The sequence below is a fragment of the Siphateles boraxobius genome, unplaced genomic scaffold, assembly GCF_051911475.1.
Source record: "Siphateles boraxobius isolate OS27281-9 unplaced genomic scaffold, OSU_SipBor_1 5, whole genome shotgun sequence".
Taxonomy (NCBI): domain Eukaryota; kingdom Metazoa; phylum Chordata; class Actinopteri; order Cypriniformes; family Leuciscidae; genus Siphateles; species Siphateles boraxobius.
The window spans coordinates 1,557,222-1,584,193 of NW_027509141.1; the positions used below are offsets into that span (position 1 = coordinate 1,557,222).

A 26,972-nucleotide genomic window follows, 5' to 3' on the forward strand; every position below is an offset into this window, starting at 1 on the left:
GGTCTTCTGGCAGAATCATGACAGACCCATGTTTTGTGTACAAGTACATGGCCTTTTGCTTGGGCCATGTGCTTGTGTTGTCTCATTACGTAACCCCGCCCCCTTGTTATCCTCGTCTTGTCATTATTGTCTAGTCAGTTTCACCTGTCCTCATCATTAGTGTTCCCTATTTTATCCCCTTGTGCATTTGGGTTCACCTCCTGCATCCACATAACAATAGTATTAAGAAATGTGCAATAAAGAAATACTCCAAATAAAGTTTAATTATAATTTTATATCATTATGTTTTGTCAATAAATATGTTATTGGATTTGAGGTATACTTAGTATGAAATAAATGTATTTTAAATAGATTTTGGTATAGTTTTTTTAACTAGGGATATATATCGGGCCTTAATCGTTAATACTACATAGAGACAGCATTATCTGTGCTGTGCTGTCCAGCCTCTTCCATTAGATGAAGGTGCTTTCGTGTGTTTTTTTATGCAGGGCTTCCCTGCCTCCCACAGCACTTCACCTGACAAATGAGAGGGAGACACATAGTGACATGCACGTCTCCGAAAATCGATTCTTCTTGTCCTTCTGTTTACCCCATCCCAAGAGACTCTGTTGTACTGCATTACACTAACCCCTAATGCAGGGGGTCCTTTTTACAGCCTATTAAGTTTCTGTGGCGTGGAAATGCCCCAGTGCCACAGGCTGAAATGGCTGGCAGAAACACAGCACTGCTGAAACTCGCTCAGGATTTGCTCTAATTTGGACTGGCACATTCAAGAAAGAACAAGAGGAAATCAAAATGAAAATTCCTCAGTTTCATTTTCTTCATAAATGTATAATTAAACAGTCTTAATCAAATATAAGTTTGATAATGTGATCCTCAGGAATTGCTTTACTTTAGAAGATCTTATTTTCTAATCACGGTTTTAGTCACCTTGATTCCCAAACAGTTTTTTGACGCATACGCTGGCACCCGAGAGTAAACGGCTTTTAATGAATTAATAAAGAGGATAATTACCCTCCAGGCTACACAGTGGCCTGAGTCATGTATTAGCCTGGGATTCTTAAGGTTAATGTAATTTTATCTGCTTTCCATTATGTTTTATCAATTTATTTTTCTCCGACCCACTGAATCCCTAATGGGCCACTGACTTTTTGGGGAGAGCGATTGAATGCTGTCTGATATCTTGCTGTTGGCATGCTATTATTATTATACAATTATTTGTATTATTTCCTTTTTAAGTGCTGTCATTTTATTTACTTGGCTTTAAACATATCTGTGTTATGCTAATGTTGCATGATGATCATTTACAGCAGGGGACTTCATAAAACAAATTTTACAATAATAGTGTAAGAATTCCACTGAAGGCGAGCTTGATAGAACCCAAGTGCCGTATTTATTAACTTCCAACGTGAACATATACAAAATAAACAACAGACTTGACTTGACTTGACTTGAAACTCACCAACAATGGTTACAGGGACAATACTAGATGAAGTAACAAGGCAAACCCTGAGGGATTCAATACACAAGGACTGATGACTAAACAAGACACCTGTGAACAATCAAGACAATAAACCACTAGGCTTGTTCGACTTGAACCGACGCTGCACGGACCGATCGGTTTATGACATCAAAGTACCGCGAGAGCGGTTCAAAAGCAAATGGAGCCGTCGGCTCTCTAATCGCTCTCGCGTACTTTGATGTCATTCACCGATCGGTCTTTGCCGTGCCGGTTCAAGTCGAACAAGCCTAATGACAACATAACACATGAGAGTTGGGAAGCACATGACATGATCACATGAGGACAAGGGAATCACATCACAAAGGGGAGCACATGTCAAACCAGGAAATATGAACATGAAACCAAAACTAAACATTACAAATAGATTATGTCTGGTCAACTGGACATGCATTTATTAAATGATAAACCTTTAAAGTCCAACATGTTAGCCTCGGCTAACTACCGTAGCTCAAAGTTAACTCTTTCTATTCGCTGCATCTTCTGTCAGGAAGCATGTCATCCTTAAAGGTTCCTATGGGACTCGTTTAGCTAAAATGCCGCACATGGTGCGTTTGCGGCCGGTGGGAAGCCAGGGCTGAAGGAAACACTGTGTGATGTGTGAAGGGATGCAGATGGATGTGTGGAGACTGCATTACCCTGCTGTTGAGCACAGTAAAACTTGTAATGTGGGCTCAAGGTAATGGCTCTTCCCGTTTAGCCCAATTAGAGCGTGCAGCTGGAGTTGACTACACACATCAGCCTCATTCACATACCACAGACATGTGTACCTGTCTCTACAGAAGATGCTAAATCACTGCAGAGAGCTTTTTGCTTACTCTCGTTTTCTCATTTCTGCCTCTTTTCCCAGGACCCAGATCAATTTCACAGTGGCCATTGATTTCACCGCCTCTAACGGTAAGCAATTAAGTGGAGGGAACGGTGTGTGAGCTCTTAAAAGGTTGGGCGATCCAAACCCAATCGTTGGCCTGCTTGTGTCGCTCAATACGCTCCCATTAGTGGTCAGTTTGCGGCCCCCTGTGCTGCGGGGTCGTGGAAGAGTTCGAGTTGTGCTGAGAGGTGAACGCTTGAGTAAAACTGTCTAAAATGACCCAGCTACACAAGCCGGTGGTGAATGCGTTTCCCTGTTGTTTTCGAGACCGCACTTGCTGGGAGTGTATATGCAAATAATTACTGTTCATTCACAAGTAAGTGCTTCCAAACATCTTTTCATTATTTAGCAAATTAACTAGATTTGTTTAGAACAGTGTAGCGAGACGATTAAATCTCTTTTGAGAGATTTATTGAAGGCGGCTGCCTGAAGTGCAAGAGAGCTGAATTGTAAAGTTACTTTAGTTACAGTGCAGCCGTCATTCAACAACTGTTTGGATCCCAACTGTTCCAAGCCATGAACAACATCAATAGCTTGCAACAGAATTGGAGAAACTCATTTGTGTTTCTTAAATATACTTCATGACTTGCTACATTGGACAGGGTTTGCGCGCTTCAATTTACTGGTATTTTTGCCATTATTTAACGTCCAAAAAACCCTAAACCAGACACTAGTTTGCGCTGCTCTTGGTAGATTCTGTTGGTCATTATGGAAATGATCTGGCTGCGTATGTGTTCTTTAATCATAAGTAGATCATACGCAGAACTTTACACTCCCATCTGTGCTTTTTTGGAATTGCGCTCTCACTCTAATTTGCCGTTTAATAAATCTGGCCCCATGTCTTCACCATTATAATACTGTCTACCCTGAATGTGGTGCGACATCAATTTGTGTGGGGAAACGAGGAAAGATTGTACAGGGGGCGCAGAAAACTTTGCTACGCCAGTGAACAGGACAAGTATGGCATCTTTATCATCAAGGACCCTCATATGTGACATATTTGTAGTGCTTTATCTACGCAGCATCTATTTAAGTGGTATTTGGGCAGGCAAATAGCACTCTGCAAATGAGACATGATTCAGAATTGATAACACTAGAGTTTGACATTAGTATGTTGCTAAGCTTACTGCGCGATAGTCTACTATAGTAATTACTATAGTAATTAAATGAACCTCTGGATGGAGCAGACTGATAGGCCCTTTACATGCAATCTGCTAGCAATCACACCACTTACTACAATGCACTAGCTGATTAGCCTCAACATTTTGGCTTGCTTAAAGGGATAGTTCAACCAAAAATGAAAATTAGCCCATGATTTACTCACCCTCAAGCCTTTCTAGGTGTATATGACTTTCTTCTTTCAGATGAATACAATTGGAGTTACATTAAAAAAAATGCCCTGGCTCTTCCAAGCTTTATAATAGCAGTGAATGGAGGATGAGATTTTGAAGCCCAAAAAAGTGCATCCATCCATGATAAAAAGTAAATCCGTACGGCTCTGTCGGGTTAATAAAGACCTTCTGAAGTGAATCGATGCATTTGTATAAGAGAAATATCCATATTTATCAACTAAAATTGCTAGCTTCCGGCAGATGGCCTATGCAATTCAACTTACGCCAAAAGAGTAACACTTGATGTGATGCATGACGTAGGATGTTGGAGTTGCGTAAGCTTTGACGCCTCTGGCGGTTAAAACAAACAGGACTGGGCAACATACTCAAGCTCCTCCCACATTTCTCTTTAAAAATTGTTGTTTGAGACTCCTAATTTGTGACTGGTGTTTTGTTTTGCTCTATCCTCTGCACTTCCGCGTTCGTCACTACGTTGTGCGTCAGGTCAAGTGTTACTCCTCCAGCATAAATCGATTATATAACTATATAACGTATATAACTCCGATTATATTCATCTGAAAGAAAAAGGTCGTACACCTTGGAATGCTTGAGGGTGAATAAATCATGGGGTAATTTTTTCATTTTTGGGTGAACTGTCCCTTTAACATTTACATAGTATTGTTCAGTGTTCGCTGTAAGCAGGTCCTGCAATTCTACGAAAACCTCCAGCTCCACCTGTCTAGATCTGCAATGGGATTTATGTATACCTAATTATACAGCAGCAGCGTGCCTTACATGCTCACACAGCGTGTCTGTGTGTATATTGGCAGAAGCAAGTCTATTCTTGCTCTGCAGATCTAGTCCAAATACAATTAAGATTGTCATAAGCATGAACATACCTAAACTAGTTGTCATGATTAAACTGTTTAGCAATAGCTTTAATTATTTAATGAAATATATAAGCTTATTTACTATCATCATTTCCATTGCCTTATCAGCCATCCTGTGTCTTGTTTTTATTTTTATTTTAGCTGACAGGTTAGGTAACAAATGTGTTGACATTCGAATATGAACAATGTTAGGAATTTTTTTTTGTATATGTTTGTAGTACTAAATAACTTTTTGTTTGCTGTTTAATTTCCAGGTAACCCATCCCAGTCCACGTCTCTCCATTACATGAACCCCTACCAGATGAACGCCTACGCCCTGGCACTGAAGGCAGTGGGAGAAATCATCCAGGACTACGACAGTGACAAGATGTTCCCTGCGCTGGGGTTTGGAGCCAAGCTGCCCCCTGACGGGCGGGTGTCTCATGAGTTCCCCCTAGTGAGTGAGCTGATGTTCAACTTCCGTTTGTCCCAAACTCCCTGTGATTTGTCTAAAAAAGTTTTTTTTTGATGCAAGACTCTCAATGTCTTTCTGTTTTTCTCACTGTCTCGGTTGTAAACTTGAGAGCGTGAGATGCTGTTGTGCTAGTGCTTTGAAAGCGGTTCAATGTTGCTGAGACAAAACTGTATGGGAGACGTCTATAATTGGCAACGTCTGCTGTCATATTGATTGACACAATCCATGTTTTCTCTCCTCAGCATTGTTTTCTGTTGAACTGCTGTTGGCCTAAATGAAGGCACACACGTGAACCATTGATTCCTGTCTTTCAGAATGGAAATATTGAAAATCCCTACTGTAATGGTATTGAGGGGATATTGGAGGCGTACCATCAGAGTCTAAAGACCGTCCAGCTGTACGGACCTACTAACTTTGCTCCTGTTGTAAATCACGTGGCCAGGTAAGTTTCTCCAAAAATCCTTGAAATATACAATCATTTTTAATATCAGCTTACAGTATATTGTCAGTGTGTTCATGAACCTTTTTGGGTAACTAAAAGTAAGTTATTATTGGTTTGATACCAGGTTCGAAAGACCAAGTTTTTTTTTATTAGCTTTAATCTTCCTTTTTCAGTTTAGCATACTTTGTCTTTTTTTTTTTTGTTCTAAAATCTAGTTTTAAAATCTATTGAATTACCTTTCTAAATATTTCTATTTAGCTTACTTTTTTATTATTTTTTTTAGTTTTAGCTATTTTAGAATTTCAACTTATTTATTTCAGTTAATTCCATGGCAGCATTTCTAATTTTTGTTTAAGTTTTTCAAGTTTGTTTTTCATCTAATATTTATATTATATGGAGTCGAACTCTGTTCAGCTGAAGGTCAGCTGTTCCATGTCAGGCCGCTGCGCATAAGGCTCATCCCTGACAATATGGGTTTTTAAGATTGATAAACGATTACATTTGGTACCTGCCAGTCCTGAATATGTGGTTACTGTCTTGAGTAAAAGCATCTAAACACAGCACAAATTGATATTTATTTTAGCACTCCTCCTCTAGCTAACCTTGGCTTTGTAGCACTTGTATCATTTCAAAATTCAAAAGCGATTCCGGTTGTTTTTATTGCCATGTAAAATGTCAGCCTGTTTGCACTTTGCATACAAATGATAGATCGCACAGATTTAGTGGAATGCAATGCAAATGTTATTTTCTGCATGAATAGCGAAATTGATTTTTGTTTAGATTTTCAAGTGCATTTCATATATGAACAACAGACACATCATGAATCAGAATAAGAAAAACTGTTTGGCTGTGCACTTTCTCAACGGATCAAATCCTTAAAGACACTTGAGATGATTTCCTCGGCCTCAGCTTGTATGACTCTCTGATATTCTCTAAACGATGGTTGTGTCTGTCCACGAAAGTCAAACGCTTGGGTTTGAGCCCATATGCTTCTAGTGTTAGCCCAAAAACTGACAAAAGAAAGTTGCTGACATGGAGTAAGCTTGTTATCCCGTTGTAAAGCTCACAGCATAGGTGTCATAACAGAATGACTCAGTACTGACTGAAGCTATTTTGTAATCATTATTTGAAAGGATAGTGGGTGTGTTTCCAGAAGAAGGAGACAAAGTAATTGTCTGAAGACATCTCCACCCCCTCCCTCGTGTCACAGCATCACACAACCAAATCATTTTCCATCTGATTACACCGCATCCACTGTGGTAATTAAAAATGCCATCTTCCGCAGATTTGAATTAGACTTTCTAAATTGAAGCATGATACACCTCCTCAGGCTCTACTCAGAACTGGCGGAGGCAAAGGTTTATTTAAACAAACAAAGCAGAACATGGTGAAATTAGTTTGAAAACCAGGAAGAGGAGAATATAGCAGAAAGAAAAATGAGCATTCTTGAAGTGTGTATTGTTGTTTTTTCTTGTCTCTGAAGTTACGCAGCTGCTGTCCAGGACGGCTCGCAATATTTCGTGCTCCTCATCATCACAGACGGGGTCATATCAGATATGTCACAGACCAAAGAGGCCATCGTGAATGTGAGTATGACCACTAAAAGAGGATGTGTCCCAACAGGATGAGCTGGAGAGGGTACAGACCTTACTTTACAGGCTTCATCCTAACTGAAATAAAACCTCATAACTGAAGTGACTGATGATGAACGCTCCTTCGAGTGAACAGATTTTTTCATGAAGCGTGTGAAGTTGTCACACGCTTCATGAAAAAATCTGTTCACTCAAAGGAGCGCTCATTTAACAATTGATTCCAGTGGAGTTTTGCATTAGCATGTCGCTAAGCATAGTGCTTCAAAAAGCATGAGATACACAAGTAGAGGATAAATATTCAAATAAATTTCTTTCGTCCCACATCTTAGATTTATTTTTTATGTAATAGAGGCCATTAGTCCCCACCCAGTAATAAAGATGGACGACGTGTCTCCACTATAGAAAAATGAAGCCAAAACATCCCAGAAACAGTTGTTGCCGATTATGTCATTTGGATCCTGAGTCTGCGCATTGGAGATCCTGAGTTAGAGCCGTAATATCAAAGTCCTGCCCACACTCCCGCACAGCTGTCAATCATCACGTTATTTTTCCATTCAGTTTTCCCATAGGGATTGATTTATCATATCATTACAAAGTTTTATTTTAAGCAAAAAAATATTTTAAAATTGGGCAAAAAGACAGGTAAAAGACTGTGAAAGAACTACAAGCACTGCGAATGACAATTAAATTAAAAACGTAAAAACTTTGTTTGTTGTGAAGTGTGTATATATATATTTATATACACAAATACGTAAGTATTTGAAAGTTTGAAAGCATAGGCAGACTCACATCATTCACAGTGCTTCATGGGAGTGGGAGGAGCTAGGAGCTCTTTTGGCGTTATTTGCTTGTTGCTACTCTCTGGTTGGTGGAACTTTCTGTACAGCATCATGGGTAATGTAGTTTTTCATCATGAGTTTAGCTGTTAATCATGATTACTTTAAAAAATAACTTGAAATAAAATAAAATAAGTTCAACAAAAGCAATGAACAACCTTTGAGTTCTCAGTAGGTAGGAGTTTTTACTTCCAAAACCTGACTGTTTCACTCTATAAAACTTGTCACAATGCATTCTGGGATTTATAAATGCAATGCTTCCTTAAAATTTGTCCTAAACAAAGTATCTAAGGAGGAAGCGCACCTATTATGTGTCAAAATTCTGCCTCCAAAGGCGCATTGCTAGGTTTCGCATCAAAGCACGTTTTGTATTAGGTCCTCTTCTCCAGTGTGCTTTGATAAAGCATCGGTTGATATGGGTTTTTATGATCTTATTATAGATGATATATTGTTGTATCTATTTAGGCTGCATGTATGTCACATGCAAAGTGGATGACTCACGTTGTATTGAGGCCATCATTTACGTTGAAAAGGTCAATCTCGTCTCCAGTGGTGTATGTCATGTCATTTATCCAACCAATGAACAGGCCCGATTTCCCAGCAGACTGGATTTAAAGGGAATTTGCGACTGTTAGTCAGATTTGTAGAACAGCCACACCTTCCTTTTAAGATCTTGCCTGCTGCTCTTTCCCCAACTGCCTGCATCTGCCAAGACGACACACATTTCTGCTCGTGTGTGACATTTAAGACCTGAACGCAAGGTAAAAATGGACGTCTATGGTGAAAGCTATCTTTGTTTGTGTGTTCAAAGGACTTTTAATTATTTTTTTTATCTAAATCTGAGTATTTGATTTTGAAACAAGACATTTTAATTGAAATGTAATGAAAGAATTAAATATGATGGATGTTACACTGCGGTGCAGATCTGATTAATGATTTCAGGAGGTGTTGAATCAGAAACAGGAGATATCAGCATAGAAAAAGACTAATCTAATCACGAAGGGGGCTGCATCTCTTAATCAAATCAAAAGGTCATATGGTCTTGGTATGTGATTTGCCATGTGTGCATCAATCCTATAATTACTATATTGAAATGCGAAAATTGTTATCTATTTATATATTTTAAACTTTAGAGGGAAAGTTCACCCACATGAAAAAAAAACTGTCATATATTCCAACATTCAAACATAACTTTCTTTCTACTGGGAACCACAAAGAAAGATTCTTATTCATAGTGAGGACTGGGACTCAAAAAAGCATCAGAAAACATTTATTTGCAAATGATCGATTTAGCAGCAGATTTCATCCAAAACATCAAAAAAGTAGTTTGTCCAGCTCGCACACTTTTTTTCACACTGTAGGCGTTTGTCCTATTTTTAGATCCTTGGTTTTAACACATATGTTTGTTGAACAAATAAAAAGTAAAAAAAAGTTGGATATTTCCAATCCATTTATTGTCCGTTTCTTTCAAGAGTAAACAAAAACAAAAAAAATAAGAAAGAAAAGATTTGTCCATTTCATGCACCCTATCAAGTCCATCACGGTCAAAAAGTTTGTTTTACCTTCTTCGTGCCTGTGTCAATTTGACAACATATATACAGTATGTGCCCTCTAATGGTGTGAAGGAACATTACATGAACCCATTAATGGCTCCTACACATACGATAACTTTGTGATAAACTGTCTGAAATTTAAGAAAATATTTGTAATTCATCCCCTCTGCCATAGCTCTCAAATCTCATTCAATTCAAATATGGAGCATGAAGACACGTTGCACTTGGTTTGACATCAGTGAGCATGTTTACATACACACTAATACGTGGGCAACTAACAAAAAAACTGTTTACTGAAATAACCCGTTTTAGCATGGTTTTCAGGTGATGATCTTGCAATTACGGCAAATCCGAGAGCGGCATAATATAGTTGCCAAAGATTCTCGCCTTGAAAACTCAACCCCTAGGGAAACACACAGGGAGATTCAGATCCACTTAAACACCCTAAAACAATTATGTGAGACCTAATCACGCCCTATCTGTACTTCTCCAGGATCCAAAGACTCCATTCACTCGTCCAAGTTATAGAGTGCAAAATAACAAGGAAGCAAACTACCTCTACTTGTCAGGCTCTTTAAACATTGATCATACTAGAGAGACTTTACATGGAAACCAACCGAAAAGGGGAGCAAAGACCTTATTTAAGACCCAGTTGAGGAGAACAGTTGGGGAGGAAATCTAAATTGTCTGCCATAATTAAGTTCACCTTACTCAACCCTAAGGGGTATCCTAAAGAGCATCTACCAAAGGAAACGTGCAAGCCAAGGCGCTAAAACGTCAGTAATTAGCACTTCAGGCTACAATATTGATGTTGCCCCTCCACCAAGGGGAAGCCTACATCCTTACTCTTACTCATGAAGGAAGGCAATAAAAGAGCAGGACATAATTTGGCAGTTGTCTAGTAACTCTCATCTCCCAGGCTCTAAAAACCCAAAGAAACTGCAGGGAGCTTCGGTCCTAAAGTACTTAAAGACCCGAGTGTAACTGGGGAAGACAGCTCAACATTACCCAGACAAGGAAACTTCATCCAACTTACTCCAACCTCAAGGAGGCAGCAGAGGTGCTTATGCTCTTCTTAAAAAAAAAACAATTGCACGGGGCATAGCAACTCAATCTTGACTTGAATAAAGCCATTTCTTCCCGCTATAGAATTGACTGTTCGCAAAGACCCGCCCCCTTTAGTTACTGTTGCTATGTCCGACACGCCACGCCGCTCTCACGCCACACACCATGTTCTCACACAGTGAAAAATACAACCCGGAGCAGAGGACACTGACAACACGCTGACAGACAGGACAGACCAAGTTACTTTTGATATGAAACAAAGTCTCAACTTTCAAATTTGGTCATTTTTTAAAGATAAATACCGTTTTGTGGCTCTTTAATACGTCTGACAGATCACTGTAGAGCCTCATTTAAAGCTGCTCGTGAACTGATCATCTCTTCCTTCTAGTTATTCGTTATTCTACTAACTCTCCTGACTTCTTTGTCGGACAAAAATGGCGGATTCGGCGGATGGCGGATTACGATTGGTCGGATCGCCTGTCAATCAAACTCCTTGCGAAGGGTCAATTGACCATGGGTCTTACAAGAGAGGCCTATGAAGTACCCATCCAAAATGGAGTAAAAATAACTACTCTAACACCCAACAGTAGTTGAAGAGGGAGGTAAATGATGTAGGGGAATCTATACTGCCCTACATAACTCTATTCACCCTGCATTAACCATTAATGGGGTAATTACTAAGCAACCTGTTCCCAAGGGAGCATAATTCTATTCTAGACCCTAAGACAGGGGAGTATATACTGTAGCTCAACCTTGGAAAAAAAGACTTTCAGGATATCAGGGAAGAGCAAGAGAGATGTCTTACTATTACTATTGTAATACAACTGTAAAATTCAATAATTAACATGTACTGTATGGCTGTCTTAATTTCTTAATTTTCAAACATTAAACCATCAGGCTTTTATTTTGTCATAACACCAGGAGGAGCCCTTAAAGCTCTGCTTTTGCTGACAACAACCAGTTTATATGCTTGGGAAGCTGGTCGGTGCATGTTGTATTCCTAAATCCACATTATAATCAAGCATTTCCTGGGAATAACAGAGCTGCTCTGAGACACTGAAAACACTGAATCATGAGCTGTATAGAAAAGCACAGTGCTGCACTTCACTGTGAAACATTCAGCATGTAGCCTTACCAATAACATCTCAGACAGCAAACTAAAAAGTGGTAACTTTTGTTTGGACAGCAAATGAGATTTAAGTGAATAAAAAATTAAATATTGGTCTTTTCTTTAGCCAGAGTTGTATTGTGCTTTCAGCCCACTGGGTGTATGTACTATATTTTGGATATTTTTATTGTGCTTTTTGACATTTTTTAGAGCCCCCTTGTGAAAAAGAGCACCCTGGACATTAGTTTTCCACAAAAGAAAGACATAATGCACATTTGGAGCGGAATGAGAATGAGTAAATGATGACATTTTGAGGTGAACTATCCCTATTAGCAGAATCGTCTCGGTTACATATGGTAACCCTCATTCCCCAAAGGAGGGAACGGAGACGTACGTAGTGACTGACAAATAGGAATCTCGTTAGAGATGCCAATCTACTTCAAGTGAAACTAAATGAGCCAATGTACATTGGCGTGCAATCATTTGAATCAGCGTTTCAGCCACGCAGCCTGGGTATATAATGAGCAGCAGGTGCGATTGCACTTCAGTTTTTTGTTGAGGAGCCGAGCAGATGAGCTGGCTGCCCCGGCGGGTCGCAGCAGATCTGGCGACAGGTTCTTCACAGCATGCCTGGACACCTGTTCCAAGGGCACTCCTTCCCGCAGGAACGAGGGGTCTGACCGCGGGCTGAAGGTCTGGCAGAACGCCGGTGTGATTGTCACCCTGTGAGTGCCATGATGCCAGTGCTGAAACGGTCTCAAATGGAGCAGCCCGAGCGGAGTTACCGCTGCTGCTGCTGTCATATGCCCCAGGAGCCTCTGAAAATATTTCAGTGGGACTGCCGTCCTGCCTTTGAACGTGTTCAAGCAGATCAGCACCGACTGAGCACGTTCCTCTGTGAGGTGCGCTGTCTGTGTGACCGAATCCAACACCATACCAAGAAAAGAGATCCTCTGCATGGGGGAGAGTTTGCTCTTTTCCCAGTTTACCTGAAGACCCAACTGGCTGAGGTGCCTGAGCACAAGGTCCCTGTGTTCGCATAAATTATCTCGAGAGTGTGCCAGTATGAGCCAGTCGTCGAGGTAGTTAAGGATGCGAACGCCCAGTTCTCTCATGGGAACAAGGTTCATGCACCTTATCAAGTGACATTATGACATTTTCGTGAAGACACGGGGAGACAGGGACAGCCCGAAGGGCAGGACCTTGTACTGATATGCCCGACCCTCGAACGCAAAGTGCAGAAACGGCCTGTGTCAAGGGAGAATCGAGACATGAAAGTACGTGTCCTTCAGGTCAATCGCTGCAAACCAATCTCAGGGACGGATGCATTCGAAAATGCATCTCTGCGTTAGCATTTTGAACGATAGCTTGTGGAGACTCCGTTTCAAAACTCGCAGGTACAAGAGGGGTCGTAACCCACCGCTTTTCTTGGGTACAATGAAGTAGGGACTGTAGTACCCTGACCTCATATCGGCTGGAGGGACCGGCTCTATCGCGTCCTTCGCCATTAGACATGGGGATCTGCTACTCTCACTGTAGTGGAGTGGATGGCCCGAAACTTTGGGGGACACCGGGCGAACTGAATTGCATAGCCGAGCCTGATGGTCCGAATGAGCCAGCGAGACAGACTGGGGAGCGCTAACCAGGCTCACAGATACCGTACAAGCGGGACCGTAGGCGTACCCGCAGTGGGGCAGCGAGGTGGAACACAGGGACACGGCTCGGAAGGCTCTCTCTCGGAGACGGCCCGTAGCGGGGTCTGAGTGTGCTGTGCAACACTTACCTGGTTCCACAGGGCAGGAGGCGGCTTGGATGCGTTCTCGAACTGCCCGCTGCTGCCCGCTGGCGATAGAAGAGGCGGATGAGAGTGGTGAGGATTGACTGGTCTCCGGGCCCTCTACAGACCCAGAGATGGAAGAAACTGCACTTTTATTGAAAATTTGGCTACCGCTGGCTTTAAGGCCAGCGGCGGAACACAAATATAAGGGAACAAAAGATTTTTGGAGAGCAGTCCCATCCATCTCCGGGTCCCCCGTAGGGCTGGGTAAAAATATCGAATCATCAATGCATTGCAATTATTTGTTTCTCAATTCAATATCGATTCATCAAATCCTATGAATCGATTCAGCCCACCGGCCAGTGGCGGCGCGGTGGGAAACACTCTAGTGAGAGTTTCAGCGTTGTACAAGAAGCGCTTTAAACAGCAAGATCGCGGACAGCAGCAGCACTCCGTTCAAGCCTGCACTACAAACCAGGGACGTCGTTAGGCCTATTTTAGGGGGGCTGAAGCTACCCCAAAATGTTCCTAAGCCCCCCTATAACAAGAACAACAATAAGTCTCCGGGAGTCTCCCGCATATTGATAGCGGCTCCCTGATGTCCGCAAATTAGTTCAAATCTCCCGGAATCTAGAGCTTGTGAGCTCCAAACCGCATAGCGCACGCACAGCAGAGAGGGAGAGAGCGAGTGTCCTTGCGTGTGTCTGCAAATGTGCGCGCGTGTGCCCCACGAAGCGCATTTTTTTAATGAGTATGCACATTTTGTGCTTCTGTTGAGTTGTATAGTATTGTAACTTGAAAGTATAGGAAGAAATAAATATACTTTCTACTACTTACAGTTACATGCACTTTAGAGGTGTTAATAAAGCACCTGTTTGTTACGGTATGTATTCAACACATGTACAATATTGTACAATTTGTTCTGCTAAATAAACCATGACAGGAAGCATGCTGGGTCAATTTGTTCTTAAACATTGGTAATACTGCACACATTATTTAAAAATATACTCAGGTACTTAATTACTTGTGTATTTACTTGTGTATTTTCTTATTATTGAATCGATATTGAAGCTAATAAATCAATATCGAATCGAAGCCTCAAGAATCGAAATCGAATCGAATTGTGAAATTCCTAACAATACCCAGCCCTAGTCGCCCGCCCTAGGGCTGCTTACCCCTGGCTTACCCCTGGGCGGGGCGGCCTGCCTGCAACTGGCTCCTCGGTGCCTCTTAGGTGGAGGCTGCTGAAACTCATCCAGAAACACACAGGTAGAGTGAGATCTTTAAAAAGACGAGCTCTACCCGTGTAAGCTCTTTTACGGCCTGCTTTTCTTAGTGCTGAAGTACACAGGGGAATGGTCGCAGCGAACACGGACAGGAATGTGCACCTTTCATGCGCTGTCTATCTCGCTGGTGTGCTTGGCTCCGAATTAAAAAACTGAAGTGCAATCGCATCTGCTGCTCATTATATACCCGCGCTGCGTGGCTGAATAGCTGATGCAAATGATTGTACGCCAATGTGCATTGGCTCATTTAGTTTCATTCGAAGTAGATTGGCCTCTCTAATGAAATTCCTATTTGTCGGTCAAGTCGTATGTCGAGAGTGACCGACTGATAGGGAACTGAAAGAAACTGTCATTCACATTTCTGTGAATGCTATATAAAGTTCTGCCACAATCGGTGCTTTGCTTTCTTCTCATCTATGATGGTGAACAATGTTCACAAGTGCTAAATCAACACTAAAACTCATCGTAATATTGCTCGGAAATTTAGTGTGGGAGGTCTGTTAAAACGTCCAGGTGGAACACTGTCCTACACATTTTTATAGATCCCCCGTTTTGGGTGGTCCTGAGCGGCACGCATTATGTTCAGAGTTTCATAACGGCGTGTGTTCACAGAAAACACAGAGGAACACTGACCTACTTTTCTCCTCTACTCTGATTCACTGGGACAGACGCATGTATCATTCATGAGAAAAGCTGTTACTCTAAGCAGCTGTTTGCATCTCATACTCCTTGTTCAGTTAAAAACAGGTCGTAGAGGAATGGACATTCACCCACGGAAGGCTTTTTTGATCTATGGGTGTTTCGACAACATCCCTTTACTTTCCACAACAGCTGACAGCATCCTGACGCTTAGCTGTCTCATTACAGTTTCAGCGGAAATGTGAATGTAGACATGTGGTGTGGCATATGCGTATATAGCAATAAATTAACAAAGAAGGGTTTGAGCCAAAAAAGTATATTGTTTTCAGTTTTTTATGTCACATGTCAACTTTATTTAGGATTTCGCAATATGGCTTCCTCTGTAGATGTCTAGCTAAGCTTCCTCAAACATGTGGCTGTGTGGAGCTATACATTTACCATATACTGTTAAAAAGAATAACTTTTTTTGGTTCCCCGAAGAACCTTTAAGTGAACAGTTCTCAAAATAACTATTATTCCCTCAGTGTGTAGAAAATTTTAAAAATCTAAGCCAATAAAATCTCTTCATGGAAATTAAAAAAAATCTCTTCATGGATTCCAATAATGGAGTGTATTGCAGTCTCTAAAAGAAATAGTTCACCAAAAATGCGAAAACCATTTGCTATATTAGATACTTTATTTATTTGCTGGTATTTTTTCTCCATGTTACAGAAAAGGAGAATTAAAAAATGTAAAAAACGTGCATGCAGTTCTTTTTCATCGGTTAGGGTTAGGGTTAGTTACCATCCAGTTACCATTCAATTCAGATTGAATTTAGGTTTTTATTCACATGTAAGCATTGATCAGCGAATGTAATGATTTCCATTACACGAGAGTAGATGTTAAAACTTCATGCTGATTTGTACTCGGCTTTCGCCAAGATAATCACCAACTAAGACGTAGCTTTACAGTAACCTATGCTTCTCCATCCATTTACGCTTCTTTCCATCTGGTGACGTGAATCTCCTTCTGTCTGGTGTTAATAGCGTCAGCACACATAATGGCTGCAACCACAGTGCGGTCCCCCCATAACAACCCTCTGGATTGAGCGGAGTAGGGAACATCTCTAGGAGCTTCAAGTGGGCACCTTCCGTCCTCAGTGTTTCGTCGACTAGCCCACGACACCTCAAGAGGGCTCGACAGTGACTCTGGCGTCCCAGAGCCAACACCCCCGTCCCCCACTCAACTCAGCCCAGCTTACTGACCTCTACTTCCCTCTTGCTGCTGAGACCTAACCACAATCTCACAATCTCTCCGCAACCCAACCATACGCGCCAACCCGTTTGACTAAGGCTGTCGAGCCCCACTGGTGCGTTAATATGCAGTTTCAGTGGCAACGGTTCCGTATGGCATACCACCTACCACAGAAGCTCAACAGTACCTTCTTGATACGTGAGAACAAAACTCATTGGTTCTTACAGAAGCTCAAAAGTGCAGTGTAACACAAGACTGAATCTCATTGGTTCTTACAGAAGCTCAAACGTGCTGCGTAATATAAGAATGAATCTCATTGGTTCTTACAGAAGCTCAAACGTGCTGCGTAATATAAGAATGAACCTTATTGGTTCTTGCCCGTCAAGTGAACATGCTTGAGCTTCCTTTTACCACAACTGATGTGTGTTGATGAATGTTTATATGTAAATACATTTAATCTGTTCATCATATAAAGCGATCGAGTCTCTTCAGAAAATTTGGACTAACCCGTCTGAATTATGAATTAGTTTTACAATCTTTTTATGAACTTTTTGAAGCATCAAAGTGGTAGTTGTGTAGCTGTCAATCGGGGGGACAGAAAGCTCGCAGATTTAATTAAAAAGATCTTCATTTGTGTTCTGAAGATGAACGAAAGACTTACGGATTTGGAAAGACATGAGGGTGAGAAATTTATGAAAATTTTCATTTTTGGGTGAACTATCCCTTTAAGAAAGCATCTAATCAATCGATGTGGATATGTTTGCACAAGCTCTGCAATTCACCATTATGGTATTAAAGTTTGACTATAAAGTATATTTGTGACTATAGACTATATCTGACTATGTGAGACTATAGTCTGAATTAATCCCTTTTCTGTGCATAACACAGTACAGAATTCATTATCCTGACCATCGCATACATTCATTTCCTGTGTCATTCCTGTGTTCCAGGCTCTCAGGAACGCTCAAGGAAAATCCAATTTTCCCAGCAAAAACGTCAGTCCTCAGGCTTTCAAAGACAATATAGCCCCGTTAAAGTACCATAGTCCATGTGACTTATTCACTATATTTGTATAGTTATATGATAACATCCGATGCAGTTCTCAATTATAATTTTCTGTTCCAAATATACAAACTAGCACCTCGCATTTAGTTGCAGCACACTAGAACTATTATCTAATATTTTGTGCACAAAAAAATACAAAATAAATAAAAATAGCAGCATGCAGAAACGAAAGAGTGTTCATTTTAAGTGAATGATTCCTTTAAGTCCAAAATGCTGTGGTTCTGTGTTGGGCTCTGGCAGACTAATGAGCCGCGCATATTCATTTTCTGTCTTAGATAATTAGCATTGAAAGCTGAAATCCTCCCATCTGTCAGCTGAAGACATGCAGCCTTTTTTTATTTGACACGGTAATTACAAATAACAATATGCCTGGATAAGGGGTAATCGGAGGATGATAATGAGAAACAACAACATTAGAGGCACATTCATTTGTCATGTTGGACGTGGGCAGTCTTGGAATGATAAGCCAGTCAGGATGCTCGAGCGCTAGCAGAGGTCCATCATCCGCCAATCAGATATGACGTGTAACATGAAGGACGGCGGGATTCATCAATTAGACAGCTCTTTGTCAGACTGAACCGCCCGCTCGCTGTGTGACTGATGATAGTCTTAATAGAAGTTCCTGTCCTCAGTCACACCCTGACAATATTTCATGCCATTTCTGACTCCATCCTGCTATTTCTACCCTTCGTTACAGCATGGGCATCATTAGTTTAGCCTCAAACTGTCTGTCATACGGTGCGTTTTCCTCATTTACAGTACAGAAGACCTGAATGCTTAGCTTAAAGCAATAGTTTGGCCAGAATTTATTATTAATTCACCCAAATGATTCAAATATGTTAATGGGTTTCCTTAATGGTCTACTTTGAACAGAATATTGATAGTTAAACTATTATGAGATTATTAATAGAGCTACGTACATATTGTTGAAAAGATTTATGAAGAGAGGGTGTTTCATGGCAGTTTTGGGGATTGTTTCCACTCATAAACAAATTCCTAACATTGTGGGCAACTTTTTTCCAAGCTGTTCTCCAAGCTTTAGCTACGTTCCTCCCCACGAGCTGCTGTGTGTCTGCCAAACTAAGCCAACCGATGTCACGTTAATCAGGTCTCAAGTTAAAGAATGACAGCTAGTGGTTGAAATAGGTACTGCAGTCCAAATATGAAATATTGAAGATCGTTGTTTCCCCGCCCCCTCCTCCTCAGACCTCACACACACACAGGTCGCCAGTTTCAGGACACGCACAGGAACGAGCGCAATTGACAATGAAAGCAAAGGAGACTTACTCCTCACTTGTAAGTTGATTTATCTGCGTTTTAATATGCTCTCGTTCATAGAGATTTTTAGATGGATATCGAGGCTTTTTAGGTTGGGTAGAATCTGCAATCTCTGACCCAGTTTGTTTGCTGGCTGCAATACGTTGTTTTTCCTACCAACTGGCATCTGGTGGGGTCGAAATACTATTGGGTGAACTGGCAGTGGGCGGAGTCACATCGGCCAAAACAAAAACACACATTCCAACACAGAATGCACATTTAAAAGTAAAATAACTGGCTGTAGAAGAGAAACGAGAATGTGAACTTGTATTTGTATGCTTTGGAAGAATGAAAATGTTACATACAGCACCTTAAATTAAAAATCTTCAGAAGATTCTTCATAAGTTCTCCTTTTGTGTTCCAGAGGGGGGAAAAAATAGCAAATGGTTGTGGTGGAACGACATGAGGGTGAGTAGATATAATGAGAGAGTTTTTGGCCAAACTGTTCTTTTAATGTCCAAAAGCCAATTTAATTATCCAAACCATCTCTTTCTTCACCAGCGTAATGATCATTTTCCACAGCAGCTGGGCACTGATGACATTACATTAGCATTCTCGCCAGACCAAATAATAATGCTGTCAGCGTGTGAGCGTGCAGCTTTTGTTGTAAAGAAACACGGAGCAGGTGATTTGTGAGTTTCTGTGTTCATATATGTCGGCGTGGGAGTTTGCGGATGCGTGTGACGTTGAAGAGCTGTTGTCAAGGAAACTATGGTGAACTTACAGACTGTTTTGTTTTCTCATTACTTCAAATCTGCCCTGTCAATCATGACAGAAGACAATGACACAAATGGGGCAACCAACTTCAATTATTCATGGTGCCCTGCCTCTCATTTATGGCATGCAGGCATGACAGGACTGTCATAAGCTCAGCACTGATCATTTAAGATTGCAGAAGATGGAAACGCTTTGCACTCTCTGTCAGTAACAGTCTATTTGTTGTATGGTCTCGGACCGAGAAATTAAGGTTTGGTCTCTGAACCCATTAGAAAGAGCAACAGGACAGATTTTACCAGAGAACATCTCAACGGGAAATGGTGTTATTATTTTGGACTGCCATCACTGGAAGTACAGCTTGAAAATGGTCAGACATGCTTTTGTGGTTTTTTATTTGTTTATTCTTACACATGTAGTAAGATCCCAACAGTCTGAAAGTGCCACATGCAAGTAAACATTAAGTTTGGAAAAAAATTTAAAGGTACTATTTAACTTGCAAAAAACAAGCGGCATGCATTTTGAGGATGAACATTGTTTTGGTTTTTCTGGTTTGTGCTTTGGCTCTGCGTGACTGTGCGGATGAATATTTTTATCTTACTGCTCATAAAACATTCACTACTAAACTTAAGAGATATAACCAGTTTAGATGGAAATGATCTCAAGCTGACTAGCTGAAGACGTTACTGTAGTTTTACTCATTAATAGACACGCTACTTCCTTGAAAATAAATTCCGGCTCAGTGCTACAACTACCATAATGAAATGAGCTTCACAATATTCAAATTTCAATTCAATTCAAAATTATTTGTATAGCGCTTTTCACAATACATATTGTTTCAAAGCAGCTTTACAGAAAGTGCATTTCAGAAATGTACATAGAAAAAATACAGTTAGTTAATCATGTAGTAATTTAGGGCATAACATATCGCCGGCGTTGAGTCATCTCTTCACAGGCGTTGAGTCGTCTCTTCACAGGCGTTTGGTCATCTCATCGCAGGTGTTGGGTCATCTCATCGCAGGTGTTGGGTCATCTCATCGCAGGTGTTGGGTCATCTCATCGCAGGTGTTGGGGGATCTGAAGTCTCCGTGAGAGGCTGGATACAAACTGGAGCTGATGAACGCCATTTACCTCGGGACTAACGTCCCGAGATAACAGCAGAAAAGCAGATGGGAAATAATTAGCATAGCTGCTGTTCATAATATTAATGCATTCGATCTGATTCAACAGTGGTATAAAAGGTAAGCATTATGTGAATGCTTGGCTAAAGAGATGCGTCTTTAATCTAGTTTTAAAGTGGGACAGCGAGTCTGAGCCTCGAACAATATCAGGAAGGCTGTTCCAGAGTTTAGGAGCTAAATGCGAGAACGCCCTCCCTCCTTTAGTGGACTTAGATATCCTAGGAATGACCAGAAGCCTCGAATTTAGTGATCATAAAGAACGCAATGGATTGTAGGGCGATAGAAGGTCCATTAAATACACAGGAGCTAAACCATTAATGGCTTTATAGATCAGTAGTAATACTTTGTAATTGATACGGAACTTAATAGGTAACCAGTGTAGAGATGATAAAATAGGTGTTATATGATCATATTTTCTTGACCTAGTAAGAACTCTAGCGGCTGCATTTTGCACTAACTGTAGCTTGTTTATTGAGGATGCAGGACAGCCAGCTAATAAAGCATTACAGTAATCTAGTCTCGAGGTCATGAATGCATGAACTAACTTTTCTGCATCAGAAACAGATAGCATGTTACGTAGCTTAGCAATGTTTCTAATGTGGAAAAAGGCTGTTCTTGTAACATATGAAATATGATTTTCGAAAGACAAGTTGCGGTCTAGTATAACACCCAGGTCTTTTACTGTAGTGGATAAAGTAACAGAACATCCTTCTAAATTAAAGTTGTTTTGTACAAGGTTTTGTGGGTAGTTTTTTGGACCAATAAGTAATACCTCCGTTTTATCTGAATTTAATAGCAGGAAATTACACGTCATCCAGCATTTTATATCTTTGAGACACTCTGTCAATTTAGATAAGTTAGTGTTTTCATCTGGTCGTGATGAAATATATAATTGAGTGTCATCAGCATAACAGTGGAAATTAATTCCATGTTTTTTTATAATATTACCAAGTGGCAGCATATATATTGAGAATAGCAGAGGCCCTAACACCGATCCTTGCGGCACTCCATAGTCTACTGGCGTTATCTTTGATTTTTCCCCATTTAAACAGACAAAATGGTAACGGTCTGATAAGTACGATCTAAACCAGCTTAATGCCTGTCCCTGAACACCAGTGTAGTTTTGTAGTCGATCCAAGAGTATTTTATGATCTATAGTGTCGAACGCAGCGCTAAGATCGAGTAGAACTAGTATTAAGATAAAGCCTTGGTCAGAAGCTAAAAGTAAATCATTTGTAATTTTAACTAGCACAGTTTCTGTGCTATGATGCGGTCTGAATCCCGACTGGAATTTTTCATATATCTCATTTTCTTGCAAGAAAGAGCACAATTGAGCGGACACAATTTTTTCTAGAATTTTAGACATAAATGGAAGATTTGAAATGGGTCTGTAATTTGCTAAGTTATTTGGATCTAATTGCGGTTTCTAAATGAGAGGTTTTATTACTGCCAGTTTGAATATTCTTGGAACATGACCTAAAGATACAGGTAACACTTCATTCAGTAGTTTAGTGGGTATTGGATCTAATAAACATGTGGTTGTTTTAGATGCAATGATAAGTTTATTTAACTCTTCCTGTCCTATAGTTGTAAAGCGGTGTAGTTGTTCTTGAGGGGCCATAATTGAGGCTGAATCATAAGACACCATAAAAGATTGTACATTTACAATTGTGTTTCTGATGCTTTCTATTTTCTCATTGAAGAAATTCATAAAATCATTACTACTATATTGTAACGGAATATTTTTCTCTGGTTATGTCTGTTTATTTGTTAGTCTAGCTACGGTGTTGAATAAAAACCTTGGATTATTTTGGTTATTTTCTCTTAGTTTGCGGAGATGCTCAGCCCTGGGAGCTTTTAGAGCCTTTTTATAACGTGACATTCTGTCTTTCCACGCGATTCTAAAGACCTCTAAATTAGTTTGTTTCCATTTACGCTCTAAGTTACGAGTTTCTCTCTTGATAGCATGCGTAGCACTGTTGTACCATGGTGCTTTAGTTTTCTCTCTAACCTTTTTTAATCTAATTGGTGCAACAATTTCTAGTGTACTAGAGAAAATGGTGCTCAAACTGCTAGTCATTTCCTCTAGTTCATCTGTTTGTTTGGGTTCACTGAGCAGCTGAGATAGATCAGGTAAGCTATTTGAGAATCTATCTATAGTGGTTGGAAGGATTGTTATGCCTGGTCGATAACGTGGCGCAACATGACAAATTTCAGGAGTACGTATTATACAAGTTATCATGTAATGATCAGTGAGATCATCACTTTGCGGTATAATATCTATATCGGTTGGATTGGTTCCATATGATATAATTAAATCTAGTGTATGATTTAGACGATGAGTGGGACCGCTGACGTTTTGCTTGACCCCAAAAGAGTTTAATAAATCTGTAAACACAGCCCCTAACGCATCATTTGTATTATCTACGTGTATGTTAAAGTCTCCAACAATTATTGCTTTATCGACATTGACCAATAGATCTGAGAGAAAGTCTGCAAACTCTTTTAAGAAATCAGCATAGGGCCCTGGAGGTCTATATACAGTAGCCAAGGCTAGAGATAATAGGGATTTCTTTCTTACATCTAAGAGCGTAACATTTAGCACAAGTACTTCAAACGAATTAAACCTGTGACCTGTTTTCTGAGTAACATTAAGAATATCTCTATAGATTGTTGCAACACCGCCGCCACGACCGATCAGACGGGGCTCATGCTTATAACAGTATCCTGGTGGAGTGGACTCATTTAGACCGAAATAATCATTTGGTTTGAGCCAGGTTTCAGTAAGGCAGAATACATCGAAACTATTATCTGTGACCATTTCATTTACAATAACCACCTTAGGTGTGAGCGATCTAATGTTTAAAAGACCTAGCTTTAGAAAAATTTTGTTCACTGATATTGAGATTTTCTGGTTTAATTACAATAAGATTATTCCTAGATCCTACAGTAGATTTATTGTTTGGCCTCACTAAACGAGGAATAGACACAGTTTCTATATAATGTTCTACACTACTTATATCAATTAAGTTGGGACAGCAAAGACTGTGATTTGGACTTTGACTTACTAGTCATATGGTGTGTAACGTCTTGGAGATGTTGTCCGACAGGATAGCCGCTCCGATTCTGCTGGGGTGCAGGCCATCAGCACGGTAGAGCCTAGGTCGCTCCCAGAACAGATTCCAATTATTTACAAAGAGCAGTTTCTGTTCATTACACAATGACATTAACCATTCATTTAGTGCAAATAATCTACTGAACCTTTCCTGTCCTTGTCGGTACGTGGGAAGCGGTCCAGACACGATTATCGTTGCTTCAGGCGATGTGCTGCATACCGTCTCGATCAGGCTCCTGTAGTCCTTCTTCAGAACCTCCGTCTGCCGCAGCCTGATGTCGTTCGTTCCCGCGTGCAGCACAACAGCTCCGACGCGCTCGTCACCGTTCAGGATCTCGGGAACATGTGCAGCGACATCTAGAACACGAGCACCAGGAAAGCAATGAGTGCGCACCTTACCTTTACCTGAGGTAGCGCGGACATGACGGACGATGGAACTGCCGATGATCACGGCGTCGTCACGTTCCGACTCGCGAAGAGGGGAGAAGCGGTTCCGGGTGGAGATCTCGAAGACCGGGAGGGGCGGAGAGGTTCTTGGTCTGGTCCTGGCTCGTGTCTTCCGCTGAGGAATCACCAGGGGCCCATGGTGTTGTGTCGGTGCCGGAGTGAATGAAGCCAGGGATGATCGCGTCCTGGGTGCTTGCGTCCTGTACAGAGAAGCACACGGAGTAGACGAGGTCAGAGTCAAAAAGTTACTAACCACTGACTTGTGAGCATCGGCACGTGATGTTTCAAGCGCTGAACGCCGATATCGCAGCTCGGCTTGCCTCTCTAGCAGACCACGGATCTGCTTCTCCACGGACACCAGCTCCAACAGCACCGAATGCAGCTCGAATGTGTCCTCACCTGCACTCAGAGGTAACGTTAGACACACATCCGATATATTCGCCATTATAACAGATGAACTGTAAATTAGTAGTGATACTACCAATATCACTACTAATTTAGGACTGAAATCCTGGATATTACCCGTATCCTTTCAGTGAAACGGGTGTAAATGAGACTATCAATTAGCAAAAGGCCACGCGTGCGATGCTAGCGGGCTAAAGGAGAGTAGCGGAGATTCGAAAAGTTGGATCTAAGTAGCGAAATCAAAGCAATCCGATTGTTTTTTATAAGGAATAGTATCGAAGATAAGTTCACATGCTATAAAAATAGAAAGTGCTTGTTTATAAATGAGTGGTAAAGAAGAAAATCAAGGATTTATGAATCAATTCAACGAAGCTCCAAACACAAACACAAACCGCATGCGCAAATCGATAGATGATGATGCTTTACAATCAGCTCTGTTAGAGAGATACATGACAGTTTACCTGTTCAAGAAAATACATCACTCACCTGTTGAGAAATAAAAACGGCATCATCTCCGCATTGCTTCAAAGCCCTCAATTCTTGCTATCTCTGAAAAACCAACAAATCTCTGAAAAACCAAGCCGATGTTGATTCTTGTTTTATTACGAGCTCTGTCTCATTCTCTTTTTGCCAGGAGATTCTCCTCTGTTCAGCGTTTGTTTAAAACGGGTGTTTCCTCTGAGGTTGGAGATTTAGCAGCTCCATGTCAATGTCTCGTTCTCACTCGTGACAAATAACCTCTGCCACTTCCACACACACACACACACACACACTCAAATAACCTCTGCAATTTACAAACACACACACAAACACGCACACATACACACTCAGATAACCTCTGCCACTTCCACACCACACACACACACACACACTCAAATAACCTCTGCAATTTACAAACACACACACAAACACGCACACATACACACTCAGATAACCTCTGCCACTTCGACACCACACACACACACACACACACTCAAATAACCTCTGCCACTTCCACACCAGAGACGCGTCAAAGCAGCTGGAGAAATCTTTCTCTGTTTACAGATATGACGAGACACACAAGGACGAATCACGCAAGTACGCAATTTCGTGAGAAACTATAAAACACTATAAAATTAAATAAAAACTTATAAAAGGTTTACCATAGTGAATTACCGTAAGACAAAAACAGGGTTTGGAACAAGGATTGATGGTGTATTAAAAAAAAGTAAAATAAAAAAAAAGTATTGACTCATTATTTAAATTGTTTTAATTTTGAACAATAAAAAAGCATGATTTTGGAGCACTTTAAGAAAAGTTAATTCCTCGTTGATCTGTAAACTGAACTGAAATATAATTCAATCCAAAGACATTCCAACCGCCTACTAAATAAACATTAGTCAACTTGCAGGTCTTCTAGCAGCTTTACAAATATTTTTACATTTAGGCCTACCATCAGAAGTTTAAAATGTAATGTAATACAGATGTAACACAGTCCAAAATTAAATTTAACATTATGCTTAAACAATACATTTATAGTAGTTATAGTATTTTACGAAAGTTAAATACATTTATTATTATTAAGTTATTGTGTACATTTACATTTACTACCATCACATCATTCCCTTACATCCCCTTTTGAACTTAAATGTTTGCAAGATTTTAAGAACTAATTATTTCCTAAAGCTGACAAAAGTGAAGTTCTTCTTATTGAGTATATGATTATCTATCTAAAACACAATTTTTTCTCTTTTTATTGACAGTTAGTATTTCAACCCAAGTGAAATAACTTGTTATTTTTAATGGTATGCTCTCTTTGGGCTCTCATATCAATAATATTTCACATATTGCATATAATTTTTTCATTTACAGTACGTAATATTGCTAGACTCCGTTCCTCACTTTCTCAGTCTCAAGTCCTTATTCATGCTCGGTCAACATCACAGATTGATTATTGCAATTCTCTTTTATTTGGTGTCCCTGAAAAACTTCCTCAGCGACTGCAGTTGATTCAGACCTCGCTGAAAGGATTGTTACCCGTACACATATTCCTGACTCCTGACCATTTAACACCTACTCTTTTTCTACTACACTGCCTTCCTGTTCGGTTTCGTGTCCATCACAACATTTTATTGCAGCTCACCTATTGACCA

The 26,972-nt window shown here is 40.5% G+C and overlaps 1 protein-coding gene across 2 annotated transcripts in view; it reads left to right on the forward strand.

Annotated features, from left to right (window-relative positions):
• The window catches only part of cpne5b (copine Vb), a 216,653-nt gene that overhangs the window by 170,636 nt on the left and 19,045 nt on the right, over nt 1-26,972 (forward strand). For both annotated transcript variants that reach the window (XM_077204388.1, XM_077204387.1), the window contains 4 exons: nt 2,370-2,416; nt 4,866-5,047; nt 5,380-5,507; nt 6,991-7,093. In XM_077204388.1, coding sequence (XP_077060503.1) covers nt 2,370-2,416; nt 4,866-5,047; nt 5,380-5,507; nt 6,991-7,093 — 460 coding nt within the window. The remainder of the gene's footprint in view (nt 1-2,369; nt 2,417-4,865; nt 5,048-5,379; nt 5,508-6,990; nt 7,094-26,972) is intronic.